This window comes from Homarus americanus, unplaced genomic scaffold (genome assembly GCF_018991925.1).
Source record: "Homarus americanus isolate GMGI-L3 unplaced genomic scaffold, GMGI_Hamer_2.0 scaffold39675, whole genome shotgun sequence".
NCBI classification, from domain to species: Eukaryota; Metazoa; Arthropoda; class Malacostraca; order Decapoda; family Nephropidae; genus Homarus; species Homarus americanus.
The window spans coordinates 1,998,094-2,025,012 of NW_024736071.1; the positions used below are offsets into that span (position 1 = coordinate 1,998,094).

General features: G+C 44.4%; 1 protein-coding gene across 1 annotated transcript; it reads left to right on the forward strand.

Annotated features, from left to right (window-relative positions):
• LOC121871738 lies at positions 1-26,919 on the forward strand. The gene is made up of 3 exons (XM_042374152.1): positions 1-375; positions 24,044-24,860; positions 25,643-26,919. Coding segments are annotated over exons 1-3 (1,278 nt in total). The 5' UTR covers positions 1-374; the 3' UTR covers positions 26,103-26,919.

A 26,919-nucleotide genomic window follows, 5' to 3' on the forward strand; every position in this document is an offset into this window, starting at 1 on the left:
ACTGACCGTGTCTATAGATAACAAGTGGGCGGGGAGTTTGGCAACTCTGGGTGAGCTCAAAGCACTGAACCAGCTATATTAAGGGACTCCAGAGAGCAATTCTTCCATAACAATAGCGCTGTGGAACACTTCAGGCCAGGCTTTCAGAATTCCAGCTACGAAGTTACAGTACCATAGCTCACTTTCACAGCATCCCAGTTCGCGATTAGCTTACAGGTTACAGCCGCAGTTACAGCACAAAGGCCCTTGGCTACAAAACCCCAGCTTAGTGCCACTCAGTTGAAGTACAACGGAAAAATACAAAAAAAGGGTAAACAAAACTCATCCCCTAAAATCATCGACAGCTTTATTCACGCCAACACACTTCAGTCAAAAGTGAGTACCTCTTACAATTTTCTCTTTCAACTAATCGAGGCTCGTTTTGTATAACTAGTTCAATAATTTTTCTTATAATAATTTTTAAAGCAAACTGATGATTCACTATTAGTGTATATAGAAATTTTTAGAAAGATATTATGTTAATATTGACTAAACTATAAATATGAACATTTAGGAATGTATACGTTGACACTTAATATACTCCTGAGTCTGACAGTGAGTGTATATATATATATATATATATATATATATATAATTAACGACCTCACCAGCAAGGAATCGATTCCTTGCTGGTGAGGTCGTTAATTGTATGTTCAAAGTCCGCGTTTTATATGGACTAAAAATGAAGTATATATATATATATATATATATATATATATATATATATATATATATATATATATATATATATATATATATATATATATATATATATAACAAAGAAGTATGTCTGTGTGTTTGTTTGTTTGTGTGTGAGTCCGCACGAAAATCTCGAAAAGTACTTTACCGATCTGTAGATGGATGGTGTTATATGTAGTGATGATGATGGATGTGTTATATGTAATGACGATGGATGATGTTATATGTAGTGATGATGGATGTCGTTATATGTAATATGTAGTGATGATGGATGGTGTTATATGTAGTGATGATGGGTGGTGTTATACGTAGTAATGATGGATGCTGTTATATGTAGTGATGATGGATGGTGTTATATGTAGTGATGATGGATGGTATTATATGTAATGATGATGGATGATGTTATATGTAGTGATGATGGGTGTTGTTATATGCAGTGATGATGGGTGGTGTTATATGTAGTGATGATGAATGGTGTTATATGTAGTGATGATGGATGGTGTTATATGTAGAAATGATGGATGGTGTTATATGTAGTGATGATGGATGGTGTTATATGTAGTGATGATGGATGGTGTTATATGTAGTGATGATGGATGGTGTTATATGTATTGATGATGGATGATGTTATATGTAGTGATGATGGATGGTGTTATATGTAGTGATGATGGGTGGTGTTATATGTAGTGATGATGGATGGTGTTATATGTAGTGATGATGGATGGTGTTTTATGTAGTGATGATGGATGTCGTTATATGTAGTGATGATGAATGGTGTTATATGTAGTGATGATGGATGGTGTTATATGTAGTGATGATGAATGGTGTTATATGTAGTGATGATGGATGGTGTTATATGTTGTGATGATGGATGGTTTTATATGTAGTGATGATGGGTGGTGTTATATGTAGTGATGATGGATGTTGTTATATGTAGAGATGTTGGGTGGTGTTATATGTAGTGATGATGGATGGTGTTATATGTAGTAATGATGGATGATGTTATATATAGAATTTGAAAAGTATCCCTCTGTTGTCATTGGCAACATGGATAAGAAATGTAAATACTGCGATCTGCGGACGACCCTTGTCACCCCCCTGATTCCTAAGGAGTCAAAAAACTTCCTTAGGACAAAGAAGTTTAGTTCCTCTCGCGAAGGGCATGTGACTGGGTACAGTCTTACGACCTTCGCCTGGTCACAGGTCAGCATCGTCAGGTTCACGTAGTACCTCGGAAGCAGAGAAGATCTTGCTTCGCCGAGGTGCAGTTCTCAGTGTGAAATTTGAACCGTGATAAGAGGTGAAGTGAGTTTCATGTATCGCTAGACTGGTTTCATGACAAAACAAAAGTAAGTATCACTGGTTCAAGTGGATATAAGAGTGTGAGTACATTTTCACTTGCAGTTTATATCCAATAATGAACTTATATTCGTTTTTATTTTTAGGTGATGGTACTAGGCTAAGAAGCCCCCTTGTAGCTCATACATAGTATCTGATTAATAATGATATATTGCAAATAAATCAATATGTAACTGTTAAGGATTCCCAGTTCTGGTTCATTTTAATGCCGAAAATATTAATTTCAAGATATGAGAGGGAAAACAGTTTGAAATAAAGAATAAGCTATTCTGGTGAGGATCCACACGATGATTGGGCGTAAGCATTTAGCCAACCACGGGCCGCTGTTCTTAGTCCCAGCACGCTGGTTGGCTATCGGACCAGGTGAGCATAAAACCCCGCTAGACCAATCACAGACCACCACTTGGGTATACGAGTATAAGGCAGCACTATCAATCAACTAATCACTGTGAAGACCGCCCTCTCCCTTGTGCCATTGTTGGCCATCTTCCCGGACCGGACCATCCACGACTGACATCGTCGACAACAATTCACGAGCGTTTTCGGTTTATCGAGCATTAGCTTGCCCTCCCCACTGGTGGTGTGAGTGACCCACACTCCAGCTGGAGAGCAGCTATAGCGCGATATCCCCGACGTGGTTTGAGCTCTTTTCCTTCTACTACTATTTTTCCTTTTTTCGCTCTGGCCTAGGGACCTGCACCCTCAAAAGTGTATTCGTCCTGCGGTCCCCCACTGTAACTGTTCACCTCCCTCCCAGGAGATTGTGAACACGAAAGGGGGTTGGAACAAAACCCATCCCAGCCGAGTCTTTCCAGGAAAACCGTGATCGTGCGGTTCCACCTGGAAAGAGGGTAGCAATCCTTATCCTTCCCCAATAGGCACACTTAGCTCACGTCTATAAGTGAGCAGTCACATACACTAGGAAGTAGGCTTCCCCAACGGGGCTCAGGGAGAGAAGCTCAGGAACCACTCTACGACCACCAGCCAGTGGAGGGTGCTGAAATTCCTCTGCTACTTACTCAACCGGAATAGGTAGGATTTAAAAAACAAACAAACAAACAAACAAACAAACAAACACCGGTTATGGAGCGCGTACGCCCTCCTAACCGCGACTCCCACCTGAACTGCCAACCTGACGACCCGAACTACGACAGGCTTCGCACAGAGAAAGCGGACCAGTTACGCGCCTTCAATGAAGCCCTGAAAAGCAGGAACACTGCCACCACCTCCAACAACTCCACCACCACTACTACCGCCACTGAGGACGACAACTGGACGAAGGTAGAAAATAAAAAACGCCGACGTGCTTTTTCGGGAAACGAATGCCGTCAAGCAGCCCAAAAGGCACCCATCACTACCACCAGCTCACCTCCAACGACACTGCCAAAATTCCGGATCACAAAAACGATATATGCCGCCATCACAGAGATAGAAAAGCAAAATCCACTGGCCAAGTTCTCAGTGCGGCCCAACCTAAAGGGGGAGATGATTATTCACCCAAAAGACAAGGACTCTGCCACCACCCTCGACACTTACCTGCAAAACACCACCACCGTTGCATCAACCAAGCTGGACCCCGCCCAGAAACTGATGAAGTCGGTAGTCCTCCGGTACCCAAAGGAACTACCCCTCGAACCCCTGGAGAACCACCCGAAGATCTTAAAAGCCGAGAGATGCTCTCCCCTGTCCGACAAGACGGCTACCACAAAACAAGTGCTCATAACGCACTACGGTTCACCCCCCAGCACCATAGACCTCAAAACCTGGGGGATCTACGAAGTGAGGCCTTCGTCCCAGAGCCCCTGCGGTGCTTCAGATGCCAGAAATACGGGCACCATCAGACAAGGTGCACGTACAAGGAAATCTGCGCAGTCTGCGCACAGAAGCACGGCACACACTCCTGCCTCACCAAGCTGAAAAATGGAGAAAAAATTGCCCCCAAGTGTGCCAACTGCGGGGGCAAACACCACGCCTGGAACCCTGGATGCTCCGAGAGGACAAAGAGGGTCCAGGCAAACCGGCCAGCTGCAAGACCGGCCCCCACCGCCTGCACACCAGCCCCACCAAGTACCTTCGTGTGGGGAACCAAAAGGCCAAAACAACAAAGCCAACCTCCTCAGCCGGTCAACACCCAATGTGCAGCCCAGTTTCCTGGCCTCACTACGGCCACACCTCAGCCACTCAAGCAGCAGACAAATACAACCACGAAAAAGACAAAAGAAGCACACACCAAGGCACCAGAAGGAATGATACACGTATCAGACCTAGCCAAGGTACTGACAACCTTCGCGGAGGGCCTAGCCGGACTACTGGGCCACAAGATCCAACCCACACAGCTCCAAATACTCATTGGGAGCGTCCTCGGGCAAGTCGCCACAGCTCCAGCCACCTCAGTGGAGGAAGCCACGCCGGTCCTCACACGAGTGACAGCCGAGGTACACTCTACACCGAAGAAGGCCACCAGAGAACCCAAGATACCGACAGCTCCCAGAAAGAAATTTGACGTTTCAACTCCCCTGAACCGAACCACGGCCCAGAAGGCAAAAACCACAGAACAAGAAGACATGGATCTGATCCAGTTGAAATCGGACTTGGACACTTCCATCGAGGACCACCAGAAGTCCCCGATGAAACAGTGGTGGAAAACATCAGCACCCTGAACATCCTAACATGGAATGCTCAGGGCATCAAAAACAAAAAACACCTCCTACAAGAAGCAGCCACCAAGGACAAGCTGGACATCATACTCCTACAAGAGGATGTATGATCTTGGTCAAGTCAAGCATACCCTCCTCCGAGGTCACGCAGCAATTTCCATGTGGGGAAAACATTGAGACACAGGCCGTCAAAGTAACCCTCCAAGAACGGGAATTAACTGTTCACAACATCTACAAGAACCCAAGGGGCTCACTGCAGGTGACTCAATTATTCGCTTCGGCCGCTGACCACGCCACACTCAGAGGAGGGGATTTCAACGCACATCATCCCTTCCTAAGCTCGGTAAGCCCCACAAATGAAGACGGCCTACACCTATACACCACCTTTCAAGATACACCCGAGATCTGCCTCCTGAACACCGGAGAGCCCACCCACACTAGGGGAGGAAGGCTAGATCTAACCTTCGTCTCCAGTGCACTACAGCCTTCGGCCTCCTGGCAGCTACACCCCACGCTGACCAGCGACCACTTCGCCACCCTAACAACGCTGAAGGTGAACAAACTCCCCACTCCACCCCCCCGAGATGGAGATACAATACCCAAAAGGCAGACTGGGGACTCTTTAAGAAACACCTGGCTAAGTGGCGCGAAAAATCACAGCCGGCCGGCGCAGCACCCGTGGACGAGACAACCCTCCACCAACAATTGGTCGAGGCGTTTCACCAAGCGGCAGAAGAGGCTATCCCAAAAACAAAACCCACATCAAGACAGTACAATGATTACTGGTACTACTGTCCCAGGGTGAAAGAACTCAACCACAGAGTGAACATGGCCCGAAGAAACTACAGGAGACATCCCACGGAAACAATCAGACATCTCCTGCAAGTCATAGTTAAGGATACCAGGGAAGAGAAGGAAGAAATAAAAAACGTAAGCTGGCTCAGGTGGTGCTCCGAACTGAACGAGCACACCTCCCTTGGCAAGATGTGGGCCCAGATCCGAAGGGCATCTGGGAAGGCAACACCACCACCACCAACCCATCCCAACCCAGAAGAGGAAGCCGAGAAACTTGCAAAACTGTTCTCTGACCGAGCAGCAACGAAAAACCTCCCGAGACAGGCGGAGGAGACACAACGGCGTCTGCAACAGGTCAGACTCCAGATGATCGAAGAGGCCTGCAACAGTGAAGATGACACTGACAGACCTTTCAACCAGCAAGAACTCCAGAAGTCGCTAAAACGAAGCAAGGACACAGCACCAGGGGCCGACAGGATAACCTACTCCATGCTTTCCCATGCCGGTACAGCCGGACACGAGGCTCTGCTACAAGCCATCAATGCTTCGTGGACAGCACAAAGACTCCCACCGGAATGGAAGAAGGCAGATATACAGCCCATTCCGAAGCCCAGAGAACCAGACAAACCGAGGCCCATCTCCCTTCTGAGCTGCATAGCGAAGACGGGAGAAACAATGGCTCTCAACCGACTCAAGTAGAAAGTAGGGAGCCCACACCCTCACATCTTTGCATACACCGAGAACACCGGCACAGGCAACAACATCGCCGAGATACTCAGCACAGTGGACTACAAACCAGCTCTGGTGGTCTTCCTCGACCTGGAGAAGGCCTTCGAACTAGCAAATCCGCTGAAATAGGCATCAAAGGAAGGTTGCTGGGGTGGATCCAGAACTACCTCACACAGAGAAAAGCAAGAGTACGCTTTCAGGGAGCAACCTCAAGCTACAGGGTCCATGAAAACGGAACCCCACAAGGAGGTATCCTCAGTCCAATGCTGTTCAATCTCCTGATGGAAAATCTAGTCAAACTTCCTTTCAGACAAACAGCCAAGCTCCTATGCTATGCAGACGACTTACAGCTTAGAGTAAGAGGATCAAACAGACTAGCCAACACGCAACACGCACTCCAACTTATAGAAGAGGAGTGCAACAGACTTGGACTCAAGATAAATCCAGCCAAGTCGAAAGCGATGGCCATCTGCACAGACACACCAGACAAGATGCTCTCCATACAAAACACGCCGGTAGTCTGGACCAACACCCACCAGTGTCTTGGAATCTGGTTTGACCAGAAACTCACCTTCAAGCCGCAACTCGAGTATCTCAGGCACAGGACGAAGAGCAGACACAATATAATGAGGTCGCTCACCAGCACAACCGCAGGAGCAAACCTTCATGTGCTCAAAGCCTACTACATGGCCGCCATCAGATCGCTGGTAGATTACAGTGCTCCAGCACTCATTGGACTGAGAGAAGACCAAATAGCCAAGCTAGAATCATCCAAAATAATGCTCTCAGGACCATGCTCGGAGCACCCATGTGGACCAGAATTTGCAATTTGCAAATGGAAACCGAACTACCACCCCTGGCAGTACGAGTCAAGCAGGTGACAGCCGGTCTCCTCGCCAAAATCTGTAGATCAGATAAGCCCACAGTTGCCAAAATTCGAATCAGTGCATCCCTCCACCTCGACCACAGAGTGCGAGGGGCCACCTGGTCGCACGAGGCAAGCGAGGTCATCCGACACCTGCAAGCAGAAACAATCGTCAAGAACAACCAAGACACACGAGACAATGGTTACGTTGTTCCTCCACCATGGAGCCCTCCACCAGCCACATTCAAAATTACCGACGTAGGCGATAGTAAAGCCAACCTCCAGAAGGAGGACCTCAAAAAAATAACTCTCGAAGCCATAGCCACCGAGACACCGGCTGATGCACCATCATACTTCACAGACGGCTCGGTGGACCCAAAACATTATAGATCCGGAGCGGCCTTCTACACCCAAGGTCAGACCCTCCGATGGAGACTTTCCAATGACTGCTCCACCCTACAAACAGAGCTGGTAGCAATCTCAAAGGCCCTACAACACGCTGCAACACAACACAACAAGTCCATCATAATTCACACGGACTCGAAATCGGCCATGCAGGCGCTGCAACACAGTCAACCAAGAGACAACGTCCACATCATAACCTCGATCCTCGCACAGCTACAGAAATTCCAAAGCCAAAACCGCCCAGTCGTCTTACACTGGATTCCCAGTCATGTAGGGATTGGAGGAAACGACGTGGCAGACGAAGCAGCCAAGGCAGCTACACGTTCTCGTAGCGTACACATCCAAGTTCCAGCAAGCGTGCAACAGATCAAGAATCACCTTAGAAAGACTAGCAAACTCCACATCAAAAAGAGCTTCCTTCACGCATTCAACGGTGGTTCCCAATCAGCCAAATGGTACCTGGCGGCTACAAAAGGGGAACCACCTTTCGCTGACAAGAAGACACCAAGACAAACCCAAGTCAGCCTTCATCGACTACGACTAGGGTACAAGTGCTCCTGGCAGATGATCGGAAATGACGTCATGGAATGCACCTACTGCCAGGAGCCAGCAGCCAACCCATTTGAACACTATCTCCTCGACTGCGAAGTCACACAAAGCCTCCGAAACAGAACTCAAATCTCCCAAGAAGCACACACAACACCAGCGGCCACTCTAACCCGAAAGGCCCAAACAAACCACATTCACCACCTACTCCGGGTCATCACACGATACCCACCACCCAGATAGCTTAGAAAGTATCCTCTCCCAGCAATTGCGGACCCCAGCTCGGGGGGCGCGCCACTCCGAAACTGACCACGACCAAGAGTGGGGGTTGGTGGTAAGCGTCCACTGATCGGGGGTCCGCTCACACTTGCAACCTGCAGTATCCTTCCAATCTGCAGGTGGGACCACCTCCAATCCTAATCCGGTCTGCTGCTCCAGGAGCTCCAGCCGGAACCACCAAACGGGCTGCCTACAGGCAAAGGCCCGTGTCGGACTACGGTCCGACAATCTTAACAACAACAACAACAACATCAACTAATTAAGATCAGTGATTCAAAACTCTTCCTCTCCAACTAGCTCCGTTCCATCTTTGGCATAAGCTCAAAGACTGTACCTTCACCTGTCGCCAAACAATTCTATTACTAACCTATTGTACTTCTTTCTTTTCTACTAGGAAGGGGCCTACCGGGGTTCTGGGTTCGAGCTGCGGCTGTTTGGGTCTTGTGTTGGGCTTTTAAAGTAACTGTTTACCTTTATTTAATCTCATAAAAATCCAATCGGGAGGTTATAGCCTCTTAATCAATGTTTTGATATGATGCCACCACTCTTAACTTACCAACTATGTTAATGAGTATGAGAAAATAATTAGTTTTTTATATTCACTGTGTATTAAGTCACTTGGTAATATTTTTATTCACAAGTGGTGTGAGGTTGTCACATGATTATGTAAATATCAAATTAAATAGCAAAATAAAGTACATTTATATCAAAGGAGATGGCAAGTTATTACGAAAGGTTTCACCTACTTGGTCAATCCACCTAGAAACTTCTAAGGGTTAATTCGCCAGAGTCCACACGGCTTACAATAAATGTTGGTGAAGACTCACGGTGAGTGGCACGACCTCTCTGTACAAAGTCTCATCACTCACTCCTACTAAACAGATGGTTAAATCTCTGAGGGAACTGCACCCCCCTTCGAAGTATTGTTGATTTAGTACTTACAGTCACCAACGGTTTGGCTGGTCATCTCGCCTGGCCAACAGCTGGCCAAGGTTGGCCATAGCCCCGGGCCACCTGACCAGACTAGCTGCTAGGACTGGACTTAACAGTGCCAGTGATGAAAATTTGTTCGCTGCACTTTGCTACATCTGAACCAGTTACAGGCTAGCCACCTCCGTCACAACAACATACCAGTCGATGCCTTTCATGGTCAACAAGGTATTTGTTATATTCACTACCCTCACACTCGTAGCGTCAGTCGTCATGCTGGGGATCTGTTACTCTGTGTTCGTGTTAAAGTGCATACACAGCTTGCTTCCTCTTGCTTTCAGCTACTGCCGCTGGCTAGCCCTTGTGGTGAAAAGAAAAGCAGACTTGCATAAGTCTTCTTCCCCTGCCAATATACAGCCTCTTCACCATCAAGACGCCTACTGTGCCTCCACGTGGAAACACACGGTAACTGGATGCCTCGTGGGACCAGACTAGACCAGCAGGATATCTCGGAGCAGTAATGGGCCCCAAAAGTATGGGACATAGGCGCATCGGCATGTGGACACACCCTGGCGCCTACCAGCCACTGTCCCGCTGCCTTGCGGATTAACCTAGATAGGTATAAGGCCACGGGAGTAAACCCCCCAAAAAATCTGTGGTGGAGCCCTCAATCAGTCAGACAGAATAGGTAGAAGAGGTGACCAATACATGAACCCAACGACTACACCGGTGGATGAAAGCAATACAAGTTAGACAGGCTACTAAGGCGAAACCAAAAAAATTGGGCTATCGGCAGTCCTTTGTAACTCTCCCTCTCCCCAGTTGTTGCATCTACTTGCACCACCAGAGCAGGGAAAAGAGAGCTAAGATGGGTGGTTTCAGCCTGCACTCCTGCCTCACCACGTAAATCAACTCACATGCAGCCATCATCCAGCTATCATAATGTGCTTTCTATCATCATCAGAATCCCTAAACCCCCAAAAGTTCTATGGCGACAGACGAGTGGCGATGGTGACAGGCAGAGATGACTGTCGGGATTCTCTAGTCACAACTCTGCACATGGGCAGCATAGATAAGATGGTCGTTCATGCATTGGCATCTAGGCAGCAGTACAATCCTGTCCTGTATGTGCGACTGACCAGCATTCTCCAAGAGCTACTCTGCTCACCCTAAATGGGGAGGGGCAAGAAAAGGTGCTCTACCATAGCCTGGCTAAAAAAAAAAAAAAAAAAAAAAAAAATCTGGCTGGGCAATGGCATCCAATAAGCCATCCTAGTGCAGTCGAAAACATAATCACAGATCAAAGCAAAACCAAATTATACAACCTCTTATGGTCACTGCATGGAATGTCAGGACCCTTCTGGATACTGGCACAAATGAGCATCATGAAGGAAAAGCCGCCTTGTTGTAAAAAAGCTGTCTAGGTACAACATCGACTTGGTAGCCAATAGTGAGTCCTGGCTCCCAGAACAGGGGTCCGGCTATGCCTTCTTCTAGAAGGGAAAGCATGATGCAGAGAGAAACCGCATTTATGGAAAGTGGCTTTTCCATTTGCCATTCCATCCTACATAGGATAACTAAAATGCCTGTTGGAGTCAACGATCGCCTCATGACGGTACGAGTCCCACTGAATAACTCGTCATGCCTTCTTCATCAGTGCATACGCCCAACACTGGATGCAAAGAATGACATCAAGGAGGCCTTTATGCCGACCTTGGCAGAGTGCTAACCTCTATCCCGAGAAAAGGTAAGGTTGTGCTCCTAGGGGACTTTAATGCCAGAGTTGGAAGAGATGCTGACATATGGCAAGGAACCATAGGGAGAAACAGAGTTGGTAAGTGTAATCCCAAAGGCCTACTCCTCCTCAGCTAGTGTGCTGAACACAACTTCACTATCACCAATACCTTGCTTAGGCAGGGATGAGGAGTTCAAGGGTTTTTGGCATCACCCACAATCCAATCATTGGTATCTCATTGACGACATCATTGTTAGAGAAGAGATCGCCGAGATGTTCTCATTACCCTCAGACCACTGTGACACAGATCATTGGCACATCAGACCCAAACTCTCCCTTCACGTCGCCCCAAAACGGCAAAGGCAATAAGTCTCCAAAAGAGTTTTTAACACCAAGCTATTCCAGACTTAACTAAAGCTTCCAGTGCTCCTCTGATTATTCTATTGAATAAACTTTAATTTTGTACGATAGAGTTTATCTTTCCCATCTCCTAATACTTGAGCATCACCAAACCATTGTGTGTGTTTATAAAGAGAATAAACAAACACACTACAGGTTGATCTAAATGAAAGATGTTATATTTTGTGTAAATAGAGTACAGTATTTTCGTTCTTCTTAAGCTCGTCCACTATTTACTCTTGGAAGGGCAACTCATCTGCCTGATTTTTAAATATGTTTATATGAGATCATGCTGTATAAACTGGTGGTTACAAGTGTTCCCTGAAGAATGCAGTGATGGGTAGGGAAACACCGTGTAACACTGAAGTCCGTTTATGATGGATGAGAGAAATACAAGTGGTGACTCGCGTGTGCCATGCACGGCTCACACAATCAGACTGAGGCTGCCTTGCCATATGGCAGCCTCGGGGCAATGTTGCCACATAACGTGCGGTGTTGCCACGTGATGATATATATAAATGCTACTCGGCACAGTAGCTTATGTACAGGGTTGCTACTCGGCACAGTAGCTTATGTACAGGGTTGCTACTCGGCACAGTAGCTTAGATACATAACCTACATCTCCCTCCCCTTTCACGCTCATAGTCTTTGTCTTGAGCGGACTTCTTAATCCTAAGTCGCTCCGAGCGTCGAGGTGCACTGTGGGGCGGATCCTCGTGAGATGTAGGGGACTCGTCCTCGGTCAGGGGGGCCAGCAGCAGGGGGTGGGACTGGCCGGAGGAAGCGGCGGTTCCTCCACCAGACACGGCCGCTCGGCATCCTGACCAGGGTTGCCAACTCGGATTTTCAAATGTCGCTAGGCTGGTACCTAAAAGTAGCTAAATGTAGCTAAATCTTCCATGGAAAGTCGCTAGCTATTATTCCCCCCCTTCAGTAATTTGATGCAAATAATATTTTCATAATGACGACTATAATGGACGGAGTATAAATAAAATGCATTATGTAAAAATAAAAATATTATTTTTTTTAAAGTTTAATGTGCACACTTACCTATTATTCAATAGTAATTGCATCCCAGTCCTCTTCGTAGTCGTCGGCAGTGTGAACAACTGTAGAGCTGGAAGCATGCGAAGTGCGTGGTTCAGGTTCTCGTGCAGATATCTTGTAACTGTATGCCTCCACAGTCCCTATCTTTCTTAAAATATCACTAGGAAGTTCATAACTTGCACAACAGGTGTTCTGTCTTTTTAACCCATACTTTATTGTAAGAATTGCCTCTAATGTCGATAGTTTCATTTTGTTGCGCAATTTTGATTTCACAAAGTTCATATTACTAAATGTGCGCTCTACATCTGCGTTTGAATGGGGAGGAGATAAGGCAGCGAGTGCAATTTCAGCCAGATCATGGTGAGGGTTTTCACCTGTCGCATCTCTGTAATTTGCTACTTCTGACCACTATTTTAGGGTGTTAGATGCATGGACGGGCTGACATCAAGTGATCAGGAAAGAGACGTGTCCCTCCTTCTGTACCACGACCCGTTCAAATGTATTAAACTTTTCTTATTATTTATTGTCCCTGTAACCCCGTTGCTATATATTATGGCTCGAAATTAGGAAAACTGAGGTTTCATGGACAGTCCAAAAGTATCAAGAAAGTCGCTAGATTTCTGTGGATATCTCTAGATTTGCGACAAGTCGCAAATCGCTCTAAAATGTCGCTAGAAAAAAACAAAAAGCTCTAGATCTAGCTACAAAGTCGCTAAGTTGGCAACTCTGATCCTGACCTTGTAGTCCCGCGACCGGCCGACGCCCATCACTATGCCCACCTTGTCCCAACGTGTCGTCGTCGGGTCCTGGACGCGGACAAGGGCACCAATCTCCAGTGGCTGAAGAGGGCGGGCACGGTCGTCATACCGAGCCTTGGCGTCCTGGGCACGTGTAGCGGCACGGCGGTCGCAGCTCTCGGCTCTGGTCTGCCAGTCCTTCGCAAAGGCCTTGGCGTGTGCAGGAACGCAAGAGCGGAGAGGGTGACCATACAGGATCTGGGCAGGGGAGCGTCCTGTGTGGGTGGGAGTGGACGCGGGTTCTGGGCAGCTCTGTGTGGCAGCACCAGGCGCGTCGCTCGTTGATTCACGCACCCTGCTGGCGGTGTACCGAGCAGCTGGGATCTGCTCGGGAAAGTCTCTGGGTACCACGCATAACTCCTTGAGGTGCTCCCACGACAACAAGGGTGTAGCGAGAGTAGGCTGCACGTCGATCCATCCGTGACACGACCTGTCGCCGTAAGTGATCTCCGCTTGAAAGGAGCCCACAGCGTCCGGCATCTGGGAACCGTCCGCATTGTAGTACAGCAGCTGCGGCGGTGGTCCCAGGTCACGTTTGGTGAGGCCCAGTTTCTGGAGGTGCTTCAACCCAATCACCGTAGTATCGGCGCCGGTGTCCGGTATCACCTCGATGTGACCCGACACATCACCGTGTGTGACGGCGACGCGGATAGTAGGGGAAGGGGTAGCCCTGGGACGTGTGGTCGTTTCCACCCTCCTGATGTGACTCCGCTGCTGCTTGGGGCTGCGTGGGCCATCTGGAGGGGGCTGCGTGCGAACCACCCCGAGGAAAGTGCGCTGCTGTCGTCCTCGTCTCGGGCTTTTGGGCTTGGGTTGGCGGCAGCACTTGTCGTAGTGTCCATAGCGACCACAGGCCTGACACTTGCGGCATCGTGCAGGGCACCTGTCTGTGTTAGACCAGTGGCCCTTACGGTCACATCCACGACACAGTGCGTCGGCGGCCGGACAAGTCTTGGGGCCATGCCGCTTTCCACAGCTGCCACAGGAAGCACTAGGCGGAGGCGTGGAAGAACGTGTGGCAGCCTTCGCGTTGTTGGCCGCCTTCTTACCCCTCTTGTATTGTGAGATAGCTCTCACAGCAGGTGGGGCCCGTAAGGCAGAGGTGGCGGACTTGGTGGCGTCGTATGACCGACATTCAGTCACTACCACCTGGAGTGTGGAGGAAGCGTCCAGGGGGATGAGTCGCTGCACCAATTCTTCCTGCCTGACACCTGCCAAGATCCCGTGCTTGATCCAGGCTTCCTCACATTCCCGGCTGTGCGCCTTGCAGACGTCGATCTCCTCTGACAAACTCTTCAAGCGTACAAAAAAGTCGTCAAAGGATTCGTTCTCCGCCTGCTTGCAGCTGGTGAAGGCACGGCGACGCAAAGCCTCGTTGTTCCGACCCTTAACATGCTCCTGTAAAAGGTCGAGCACATCCGTCACTGAAGAGGTAGAGTCGGGAGGCACTTGCAACGTGTGCTCCAAAACTCTCTGGGTCTCCAGCGACAAACACATCCGCAGTTGGATGAGCTGTTTGTTTGGAGGCATGCTGGCAAGGTCCACCATCGTGGAGTAATCTGTCCACCGCCGCCTCCACTCACGAAAAAGCTGAAACGTGACGTCTGGTGAGAGGGCGGGTGGGGGTTGAACGGATGCCTTGGGAGCTGTTTGTTTGGAGGCAAGAGTACCTGCAGGACGCTGGTGTGGTGGAGGAGGGAGTGTACTGGCGCCTTGAAGCGCGCTACCTGCGAGTGAGGGAGGGTGGGTTAGCGCCAGGGTCGCCAATAGTGCCTCAAAACGCAACTTTTCCTCCTCTCTTCGTGTCTCCTCCCTCTGAAGTTCCATCTCTCTACGTCGCTCGTCCCGGTCGTCCATCCACCTCAGAATTGTGGCAATGTCCGTCACTGGAGGTGGAGGATGAGAGTCTGCGCCCGGTGGAGGAGAAGGTGGTGGGGAGTCGTGTCTCCCATCTTGACGTTGTCCCTTCTTACCTCCCATCTTAGTGTGTGCGTGGACTGCACTGTTTAGTATATAAAGTGGCGCCTCAACAGCTCGAACCACATATATATGACATAAACAGCGCAGAAATACGCATATAGTCCACTGTTCTGTCCTTGAGCGAGTGCGTGCGTGTGTGTGTGTGTGTGTGTGTGTCTCAGAGAGCGGAGCGTGGTGGCCGGCGGAGGCGGAGGCAAGACCAGTGTCCCCCCGGATGTCGCACGAGAAGGGTGTACGGCTGCGTGCTCCGTGGGTACCACAAATAACAGGCCAATGCTCAACTCTCAGCTCTAGACACACACTAATACACTGACACTAACACTGCCACCGTCACTAAAACGCACTGTGACGGCCCAACACTGCACATCGCGGCGAAACACAACACAACACAACACACTATGAGTCGACGCATCACAGGCAGACGTAACTGTCTCGGCACCGTTCACACACTTTGTAAGTCCACAGATCCTAGCCACTGCGCCATGGTGGTTACAAGTGTTCCCTGAAGAATGCAGTGATGGGTAGGGAAACCCCGTGTAACACTGAAGTCCGTTTATTATGGATGAGAGAAATACAAGTGGTGACTCGCGTGCGCCATGCACGGCTCACACAGTCAGACTGAGGCTGCCTTGCCATATGGCAGCCTCGGGGCAATGTTGCCACATAACGTGCGGTGTTGCCACGTGATGATATATATAAATGCTACTCGGCACAGTAGCTTATGTACAGGGTTGCTACTCGGCACAGTAGCTTAGATACATAACCTACATAAACTATAGGTCCTGTAAGTATGAATGGAAACTAACGAATAGTTTTCGAGAAAAAATTGCGTATTTTTTTGTTCCACAGTGTTCCCATAAATATTTTTTTTATATCTATAACCAAATAAGAAATCCTAAAATTCGCTTGATCATTTTGTAGCTATGCGTATCTTTATTACATAGACCGTGTTTGAAACACATTTGATGAAAACAAAGGAGTTGAATAGAATTATAGTAGATTATTTGCAATATTTTTTTTGCGTAAAATAAAAAACTAAAATTTACTGTTCCATACCTAGTCTAGATATCAGCAATATCTTGACCAGAATATTCCCTTGTCATTGCTCTATTCACTCATATCTTCTAAAAAAAAAAATTACATTTGGATGAAAGTTAATAGAGTAGTTGAAATTCAAAGAACAGCAACTTTAGTTTTGAGTTACGGGCAATTCTTAAAAGATAGCCGGCCGGCGTGCGCCCCCACTGAAGAGTCGAGAGACTGAATAAGAGCAGTGAATATCCATTGGGTTCACGGCGCTTAACAAGCACGCTGAACAGACTTTGTGTGGAATATAACAAAGCCTAGGATTGCTTTTGTTGTCCTTGTGGCGCGGTGGTAGCGATCCCTGTTCACACGCAGAGGTAAAGGGCTCGGTTCCCGACTAATGAGGTATTATTTGTATATGGAAGTCCGCGTGCTATATGGACTGAAGAGATATATATGTAGCCTCGCGTTTGCTAGCTAGATTCAATGAAATGCTACTCCAACAACATAGTTGGCAATGGCAATCCCCAATGGAGGTTCACGGCGCTTACAAGCACGCTGAATAGGCTTTGTGTGGAATATAACAAAGCCTAGAATAGCCTTTGTTGTTATTGTGACGCGGTGGTCGCGATCCCTGCTCACAAGCAGAGTTCCAGAGTTCGATTCCCGACTAGTGAGGTACAAGTGATCGTGGGCACTTCGTGCCCGGTGGCGAGTCCGGTGGTACAGTTTACCAAAGCGTGAAAGTTCGAACCGCCGGAAGGCTGGTAGAGTACAGCGACATCGTTTTCCAGCGTAAATAAAATGGTTAATTAATGCCTTCCTAAAGAAACCTTCGATGTGGGACCAGGTTTGTTCCACTCTACGAATTTTTTGCAATTTTTCCACCAAGTTTGATGAAAAACGATTGTGTCGTTTCGGCTGCCCAGAACAGACACACACACAGACACACGGCTATTCCTATAGTATATAAGATAATCATGGTCTTGGTTGTTATAATCATGGTCGTGGGTGTTATAATCATGCTCGTGGTTGTTATAATCATGGTCGTGGGTGTTATAATCATGGTCGTGGTTGTTATAATCATGATCGTGGTTGTTATAATTATGGTCGTCGGTGTTATAATCATGGTAGTGGGTGTTATAATCATGGTCGTGGGTGTTTTAATCATAGTCGTGGTTGTTATAATCATACTCGTGGTTGTTATAATCATGGTCGTGGTTTTATAATCATAGTCGTGGTTGTTATAATCATGGTCGTGGTTGTTATAATCATAGTCGTGGTTGTTATAATCATGGCCGTGGGTGCTATAATCATAGTTGTGGTTGTTATAATCATGGTCGTGGGTGTTATAATCATGGTCGTGGTAGTTATAATCATGGTCGTGGTTGTTATAATCATAGTCGTGTTTGTTATAATCATGGTCGTGGTTGTTATAATCATGGTCGTGGTTGTTACAATCACAGTCGTGGTTGTTATAATCATAGTCGTGTTTGTTATAATCTTGGTCGTGGGTGTTATAATCATAGTTGTGGCTGTTATAATCATAGTCGTGGTTGTTATAATCATAGTCGTGGTTGTTATAATCATTGTCGTGGTTGTTATAATCATGGTCGTTGTTGTTACAATCATAGTCGTGGTTGTTATATTCATGGTCGTGGTTATGATCATGGTCGTAGTTGTTATAATCATGGTCGTGGTTGATATAATCATGGGCGTGGCTGTTATAATCATGGTCATGGTTATTATAATCAAGGTCGTGGTTGTTATAATCATGGTCGTTGTTGTTATATTCATGGTCGTGGTCGTGATACTTACAGTATCTAATATACTATAAGAAGGACTAGAATGAACGTTATAATAATTATTTAAAGAAATATTCGCCATAAGGAGAGGGTAAAATCATAAAAAATAAATTTCATTATGAGTCACCGATGATCATTCAGAGATAAATTATATTATGAAGAGAAGTAACCTTGATTCAGGTTATATTAGTCGCCATCTGCTTAAGTCATCACCTGTGTTAAGACATCATAGTCATCATCTACGTTAGTCAGTTTTAGGCCCATCTCACATGACTGACCGACCATCGATGTTTTTTCCGCGCGAGGGTGTTAATTTTCAATGCGTCTTATTATTTACGCTGGTGGATGTGAGACCTCCTACCCTCACTGACGCAGCTGGTGTTATTCTTGTTTATAAATGCCTTCTAATCTGTCTCAAGTCTATCCATCCTGTCTATTGCCATCCCAACTGTCTGTTCGTCTTCGTGGTTGATTGTAAGCCCGTCTGTACTCTTTGTGTCGTCAAATCTGTCTGTCTTATCCGTTATTGGCGTGTGTCTGCCTGTTTGTGCAATGCGAACCAGTCAGTCAGCTGTCTGTCTGTCATGTTAGTTGCAATATTGTCTATTTGTGCATGTATGAATCTGTCTATTTATGTCAACCTCCTGTCTGTTTCACTGTCTATATTCACCCTGTGTCTATTTTGTCATCTTCATGCATTCCTGTTATTATCTCTTTTCCATGTACAGTCAGCCACAGGAATGTGTATACACTGTAGCTGTAAGGTCGTCTGGTAACATTGAAATTGCGCATCCAGACGCATGATGAAACTCAGCTGCCTCCCCACCTGTTATATCTAACTATTTTCTGTTTTCCCTTCGATATTCTTCTATTTACTCATCTTCCTTCCTTTACTAATCCAAACAACATTAAAAAAAAGTAGGCTAAGAAAACAAGTGAGGGGAGGAGGAGGGAACCGTACGATAACTGCAATCGTGGGCTGTCAGCGTACAGCGAATGAGGGTGCGTCAAGTCCGTAGACTTGCATTGGTTTCCATCGTAAATATAATTGTTAACTAATGCCTTCCTAAAGAAACCATCGACAGGGGACCAGGTTTGTTCCACTCTACGAATTTTTTGCGATTTTTACACCAAGTTTGATGAAAAACGATTGTGCCGTTTCGGCAGCACAGACAGACAGACAGACAGACGGATAGTGCTATAGTATATTAGATTGTTTGCATATATATATATATATATATATATATATATATATATATATATATATATATATATATATATATATATATATATATATATATATATATATATATATATATATATATATATATATATATATATATATATATATATATATATATATATACAAGCAGCAACACTGGACGCCACACTGGGGCCTGTAAGCTCATCGAAATTAAACTGGAGAAAAATCGCCTATGGTTGCCATGCCGTCATCATGTGCATGAGGTTGTGATCGGTGGAGTATTTGACCGTGTAATGGGTCCATCAACTGGGCCAGATATACTTGTTTTTAAGAGATTTCAAGCATTTTGGCCCAACATTGTGCAGAGTGACTACAGTACAGCTGCCACTGATCAAGAAATGGATTTGGTTGTGACTGAAAATCGAGAAGGTCTGCTGAAAAATGCATTGAGCTTCCTTAATGATAATCAGCCACGGGAAGACTATAGAGAATTACTCGAATTGGTTGTTATATTCCTGGGAGGAACTCCACACCGCAAGATATCTTTCAGGAAGCCTGGGGCCATGCACAGAGCCAGGTGGATGGCAAAGCTGTTGTATTCCTTCAAAATATGGATGTTCCGGTCACAATTCAAGTTGACAGCCCGAGAAGTCAAAGGACTCGGTAGGGTGGTTCGATTTGCTGTCCTTGTATACTTTAAAGCATGGTTCCTGGCTACTTTGCCAGTTCAAGCTCCAGCAAATGACCTGCTCTTCCTGAAGAAGATTTCTGACTACACAAAAGTTGACAAGGAGGTTTCAGAAGAGGCTTGCCGCAAATTTATCAATCATCTGTGGTACCTCAATGAAGAAGTTGTTGGCTTTGCCTTCTTTGATATGAATGTTGGTGATGAAACAAAGCAGAGGATGGTGGACAGTCTAAAAAAGGCTCAAAATGGTAACCGCATGAAGGCAGTGGTTAAGCCTCAAGACGTGAATGACATTCACCTTGAAGATTTTGTGTCTTCTGCAACAAGTAAATTTTTTGACATGCTCAATCTGCCAACTGACTTTCTACAGTTGTCCCCATCTTTGTGGCAAACTAATGCAGGTTATTGCAAAGCACAAAAGAAGCTCAAGACAATGAAAGTGGTTAACGATGTGGCTGAGAGAGGTGTGGCACTCATCCAAGATTACATCCATGTAATAACAAAGGATGAGGAACAACGCCAATTTCTACTCCAGGTGGTCAGTGATCATCGAAAGAACTTTCCAAACTCTCTAAAAAGGACTGTAATAGAGGCACTCAAGAAGAATGACCTGTGTTGCTAAATTTCATTGATTTTGCTGTATTACAACTATTAACAACTAACTGTATTGATATTGACTATGTATTGTATACGATTTACACATTTACCGGTACTTGTTCAATATAAAAACTAGATAGTCTTTGTGGCACCTCTAAATTTTATCAAAATTTTTTAAAAAATGACAGATCATTGTTTTAATAGTATACACACACTTAGGCAGGGTGGTCGTTGAAATTTAAACCAAAAAAAATTTCGGGACCACCCTAATATATATATTTATATATATATATATATATATATATATATATATATATATATATATATATATATATATATATATATATATATATATATATATATATATATATATATATATATATATATATATATATATATATATATATATATATATATATATATATATATATATATATATATATATATATATATATATATATATATATATATATATATACATGTAATCTTGGATAAGATATCTTGATAAAATCACACGGGAAAAGGGAAACAACGGAGCACCTTAGCTTTCGTCTTTATTCAAGACATCTTCAGAGGCAACTGGATTACATGGACAGAGAGAGGCTTAAATATACAGGGTGACCTTAAAAACATGAGGTCAGGTCATAATGATGTCATCCACTGATCCCCACACCAACACACACGTAGAGGAGCTTAAGAGAAGGGGGGTGACGTGACTAGTCAGGTCAGGTCAAAAATATGGGACCCACTAAATAACTATCATACATCTAGATCAAAGGTTTTCAAAGCATTTTTAACCTTGGGCCACTGATAAATAAATTTATGTAACATATTATCAGTTTTGAACTGACCATAACTAAGGTTTATTGATTTTAATTTCTTAATCAAACTAGCTTCAATCAGAAGTCTTTCTGTGACACAAGATGATTTAAATACTTCTAAGTTTTTATCCCAAGCAATGGGATGATTATTATTCCTAATATGAACGAACAAGGCACTGCTTTCAGATGCTGTTCTGATATTGTACTTATGTTGTTTGATTCTGAGCTGCAGTGTTTTTCCTGTCTGTCCTACATAATTACAATTACATTTGCTACATGGAATACAGTATTCACTTCCATTTACATTCAAACTTGGGCTATTTCATATTAACATATTGGTAATGGTTGAGTCATACTTGAAAACAACATTAATATTTAGTAGCTTGAGGGACCGAACTAACGGGACAAATTCATTACAATAGGGCAGTCAAAATATTCTTAAGTGTAGGAATTTGCCTGGTTTGAGAGGAATGAAAGGATTTCTTAGCCCTTTTAAAACAACGATCAACAAACACAGAAGGGTACCCGAGTTTCTGTGCAATGGAACGAATGTGTTTCAATTCATCGTCAATAAATTCAGAGTCACAAATACGCAGACATCTTAAGAACATAGCAGAAAAAACTGACATTTTGGTAGACTCCAGGTGATTCAATAAAAAGTGTATTTAACTGTCTACCTGTGTGGGCTTTCTGTATACCTTAAATTTGTAGTTTTGGCCATTTCTCATGATAAGCTCACAATACGTGCTTTCATCACTAAGTAATAAATGGATCCCTTCCATTCCTTGATATGCTTATCATGAGAAATGGCCAAAACTACAAATTTAAGGTATACAGTTTTAGGATGACCTCGTTATTCTTGTAACTAACACTCCTTTGTATGAACCCAAGTACTTTATTAGCCTTGTTACGAGCAAAAACACATTGTTTACTTGGCTTAAGGTTCCTACTTATCATTTCTCCTAAATCTCTCTCGCAGTCGGATTTCTCTATGGCATCGTTGTTCATCTGGTATCTGGTTTCCCTGTTTACATCTCCTATACTGAGCACTTTACATTTGTCCACGTTAAATTTCATCTGCCATTTTTCAGACCATTCGAAGAATTTGTTTAGATCTTCCTGTAGTTTTGCGGAGTCCTCGTCAGATTTAATAACACGTCCTATTTTAGTGTCATCAGCAAATTTACTTATATTGCTGTCTATGCTGAGAACACAATGTGGATCAGCACTGTGTCAAACCGTCTTTCCTCAAACGCTGGAAACTTGCTTGCATCCTCTCTTGTGAACACTAAGGAAAAGAATTTGTTCAATGCCTCCTCCTTGTCCTGGTCTGAATCTGCGTAACTACCATCTTCAAGCCTCAGATCCGATACGCCTACTCGCGTAACGGTAGAATGTGTTTGGGTTTGACTTGACCTCCTTTGCCATCCGCCACTGGAATTTTTTTCAGCCCTTCTGTATTCTGACTTTACTTAGTTCCTGGACATGGCATACATCCCTCTGTCTTGCTTTTGGTTTTTCCTAAGCCACGTCTCAAATTTTTTAGATTTTTTCTTAACTTTGTCAACTGCCGTATGAATCATGTGTAACGGTCTCCTTGCATTCCTGGAGCTAATGGGTTTGGTCTTGGGCAAATATTTATCGAAAAAATATTTCACTTTACTAGCTATGATATTCAGCGAAGTGTCTGCGTTCTTATATCTTAGTGAGTCAGGCCAGTGAATATCCCCCATCGCCTACCTCATCCGTCGTAATTGCACTTTGTAATCTTTGAACCTTGGCCTGCTTTTGTTATGAACCAAGTAACAGTTTCAGACAGCGTTACGTGGTGACTGGTGCCAACAGGGGCTAGATGGTCCAACTTGGCTACCATACCCTCCTTGTTAGTTATGATGAGGTCCAGCGGTTTGGGTGTTTATTCCCCTATATTATGAATCGAATCTTAAACATGTTGGAGTAGCGGGGTTATTAAGGTCATTTTGCGTGGTTTCGTTTCTCTAATCGATGTCGCCATAGTTATGGTCTCCCATGACAAGGAGGTTGCTAGGGTTGAATACCGTTGCGTTGTTAATTAAGTCTCTTATGTTCCTTTGGTTTAATAAGCTACAGTTTGGGGATCTGTGGATATATCCATGAAGGGGCGTGGCCTATGCTCGTGTCTTTGCCCTAGCCTCCTCACATCATGATGGAGAGCTGGAAAGTTCAGATAGTCTGCACAAATATTCTAACACTCCACCTTATCATGTGTTTTCTTACTTTCAGCAATCTTGAAGGGGTAGGGAAGGGGGGATGTGCGAGGTATGCGTTTGTCCAATTTTAATGGCAAGACTCTATAACAATCTTCTTAGCCTTAAGCCCAATTTACGGTAGGATGTAATTCTACTATATGCTTAAAAAATCCAGCAGATGCAGTGGTTAGACCCATTCAAGCATTCATGTCCTTGTATACCACCGTGCAGTTATCCACTCTAACTTCCTTCTTATCTCCCTTAACTTTCAGTCCCACTGTATAGAATAGATCGTTTTTGGCATCCATCTTCCTCTCCTTCTATTCAACAACCCATGCACATTCTCACGGTCATCCTGTAAATCCTTTCACTATCCATATACTTACTGCGCTAACTTCGAATTAATATTTCAGTGGTAGAGCAGCAGGCAAAAGAGATGAAGGGCCAAGGGACTCATGCGACATCCAAGAGCCAAATCAAGGAAGAATACGTGAAAACAGCACTGAAGGTGGATAAGGGCAGCGACGCTCAACTCATATCTTGGGTAACTGAAGACTTTACTCAAAAAGGCGAACATTTTGCCTGCATCGTTACAAGTATAAAAGTAAAATATCGTCAAGGAGGAATTGAGAACAATATCACTTATGTAGTCAAGTTGAACCCACAACGAAACATGAAGGAGCTTAGGGAATATGTCCGCTTAAACTTCATAAAGGAGGTGGGGTATTACCAGGACTTAGTACCTCTCTTTAACGCCGAGCTTCAAAATTTTGGAATAGAACCTTTGCGGATGCCTACTTGTCTTTTTGTACACATGACCGAGGGCGAAGAGGTGATGATATTAGGAGACTTACGCCCAGAAGGCTTCAAGGTACTTGACCGTAAGAAGGGAATGGAAAAGGAACATACCATCATGGTAATGAAAGAAATGAGTAAAATTCACGCAGCATCAACTTTAGTCGAGAAAAAAGCAGAAGAAGCTTTAGAGCTCAAGCACAAGTACCTACTAGTAGATATGTCTAGTATGAAACAATTTGACAAATTTTTTACGGGGAGCATGAGGAGCGCGGCAGACTTAGCAGAAAAAGTCGGGGGTTATGAGAGACATGCAGCCTGGTTTCGAAACTTTGCTCCAAAGTGTGGTGACGCATTCAAGGAACAGTTGAAGAGGAGTCCACCTTTTGATGTTGTGTGTCATGGTGATTGCTGGACCACCAACGTCTTATTCAGGTAAAAAAAAAAAATCAGCTTTTACCAGACAAATGTAGCATTCTCTCTAAAATTAACTTGCCTTTTTAATATTTTCAAGACTTTAGTCATATTCATTACCGGAGTACAAAAGACAACCACTAAACTAACAATTAATAAACAAAGTGAAAATGTGTTCATTTAGGTTATTGGGATTAGCAACTTCACCTTCAAGGACTCCTGGTAGATGGAGGTCATGAGTCACTAAATTGTCGTATCTCAATATTTTTCTGTTCCATTATTTGTGAACTTAAGACGAACAAACTTACCACCAAGGTCCAGACTCTCGTGTTTTCCTAGTCGTAATAGGAAAACTGACGGTCGAAGTCGTCCGAGATCTGATAGGTCACAAACACAAACCAAGTTTCATTGAAACCCATTCCAATTTGCTCCAGTATTGAATTTACAAGATATACACGGGTGTTGCGGCAACTTCTCCGCAAATAAATTTACTTTAACGTGGCATTTGGACTTGCAGTCTTTAAACACGAGGTTAGATATTTTTATCGTTTACATCTTCAACACAAATTTATTTTGTAAAATATTCATGACACCTGTTGAATTTTCAGTAATAAGAATAAATCGTTTTAGTTTCTTCATTCATACATATACAAACAACCAGACAGATTCGTGGCACAACAATAAATCCGGACTTTTTACTTTTCGACCGGTAGGACTGAGAGGAGCAATAACTCAGCAAGAAGTTGACATTAAGTGATTATAAAATCTTGCCGTCTAAAATCTCAAGTTCTTATCCATTGCAGGTACGACGAGAGCGGTGCCCCAGTAGACTTGAGACTCCTGGACTTCCAGGTATGTCGTAAAGCCTCGCTAGCCACAGATCTCAACTTCTTTATGTACACCAGCCTAACAGGTGACCAGAGGAAGGAAAATCTTCATGTGTTCTTAAAAGCGTATCACGACTCCTTCAGGCAGGTGATGGAAGGTGCCGGATTCCCAATGCCATTCAGTACTGAGGAACTTCTGCAAGAGTATCATAAAAGGAACCTGTTTGGCTTTATCATGGGATTAATTGCCGTCCCCATTCTTTTAACCATGAGCAAAGAGGCACTGGATCTAAACAGTGTAAAAGATGAGAACATAGAAAATTTCGTCAGTGACCAGAAGAACAAAAATTTGAAACAGTTGGATAGTAACCCACTTCTGCGTCCTCGACTTCTTTCACTGTTTGATGACATGGTTGAGTTTGGCATAATTTCCTAGACATAATTCTTTAGTGAAGTCTACCTCGGGTTGATATAGGTCAAGAACCCCGACCCCCCCACCCCCCAAAAAGTGCGTATGTCATATATTTTGAAGGCAAAAAACCTAAAATCAATTTATTTATGTTATAACTAGTAATATAATCTGGGCCATTGAAAGTTAAACGTAAGTTTGATTGTTACAGCATCAGGAAGATTTTACTGAAGAACTATAAATTGTAATACTAATTTCACCAAATTTACAAAATGTCATCACACTCACATACACACACGGGGATTATTGGTGTAAAGGTGCAATTTAAGATGAAAATTGACAAGTAGAATATTTTTCATACAAACAAAAGAATACCTCACCTATCATATCCATAATAAACTTTTAATAATCCATTATTACTACTATTATACTGAATTTTACAACAAAATAAAAACCAAAAGATACTAAATACACGAGAAAATTACGAAAAGATGTCAAAATCATAGAAAACGCCCAAGATGTTGCTAGAAATGGAACTGAGAACCCTAAACGACAAAACATAGCGCCATGATGAGTGGAGGCGGCCCAGCTACTGAGTACACTAGACTCTAGTCTAGAAGTTTAGTGTCTAGACCCAAGTGCACTTATTAGCTAACGCTACTGAACGTCCCAAGAGACAAGAGCTGAGCATTACCTTAGAAACCACAGGAATGTTTTCTACTTAAAAGAACTGTTTACCGTTAGAGTCAGTAACATGATAGACCAGTGGTTCTCAACCTTGTTTGCCCCATGCACCCCTTTCACCATATGTCAGAATGTCATTCCCCCCTCCTTTCCAAGATTG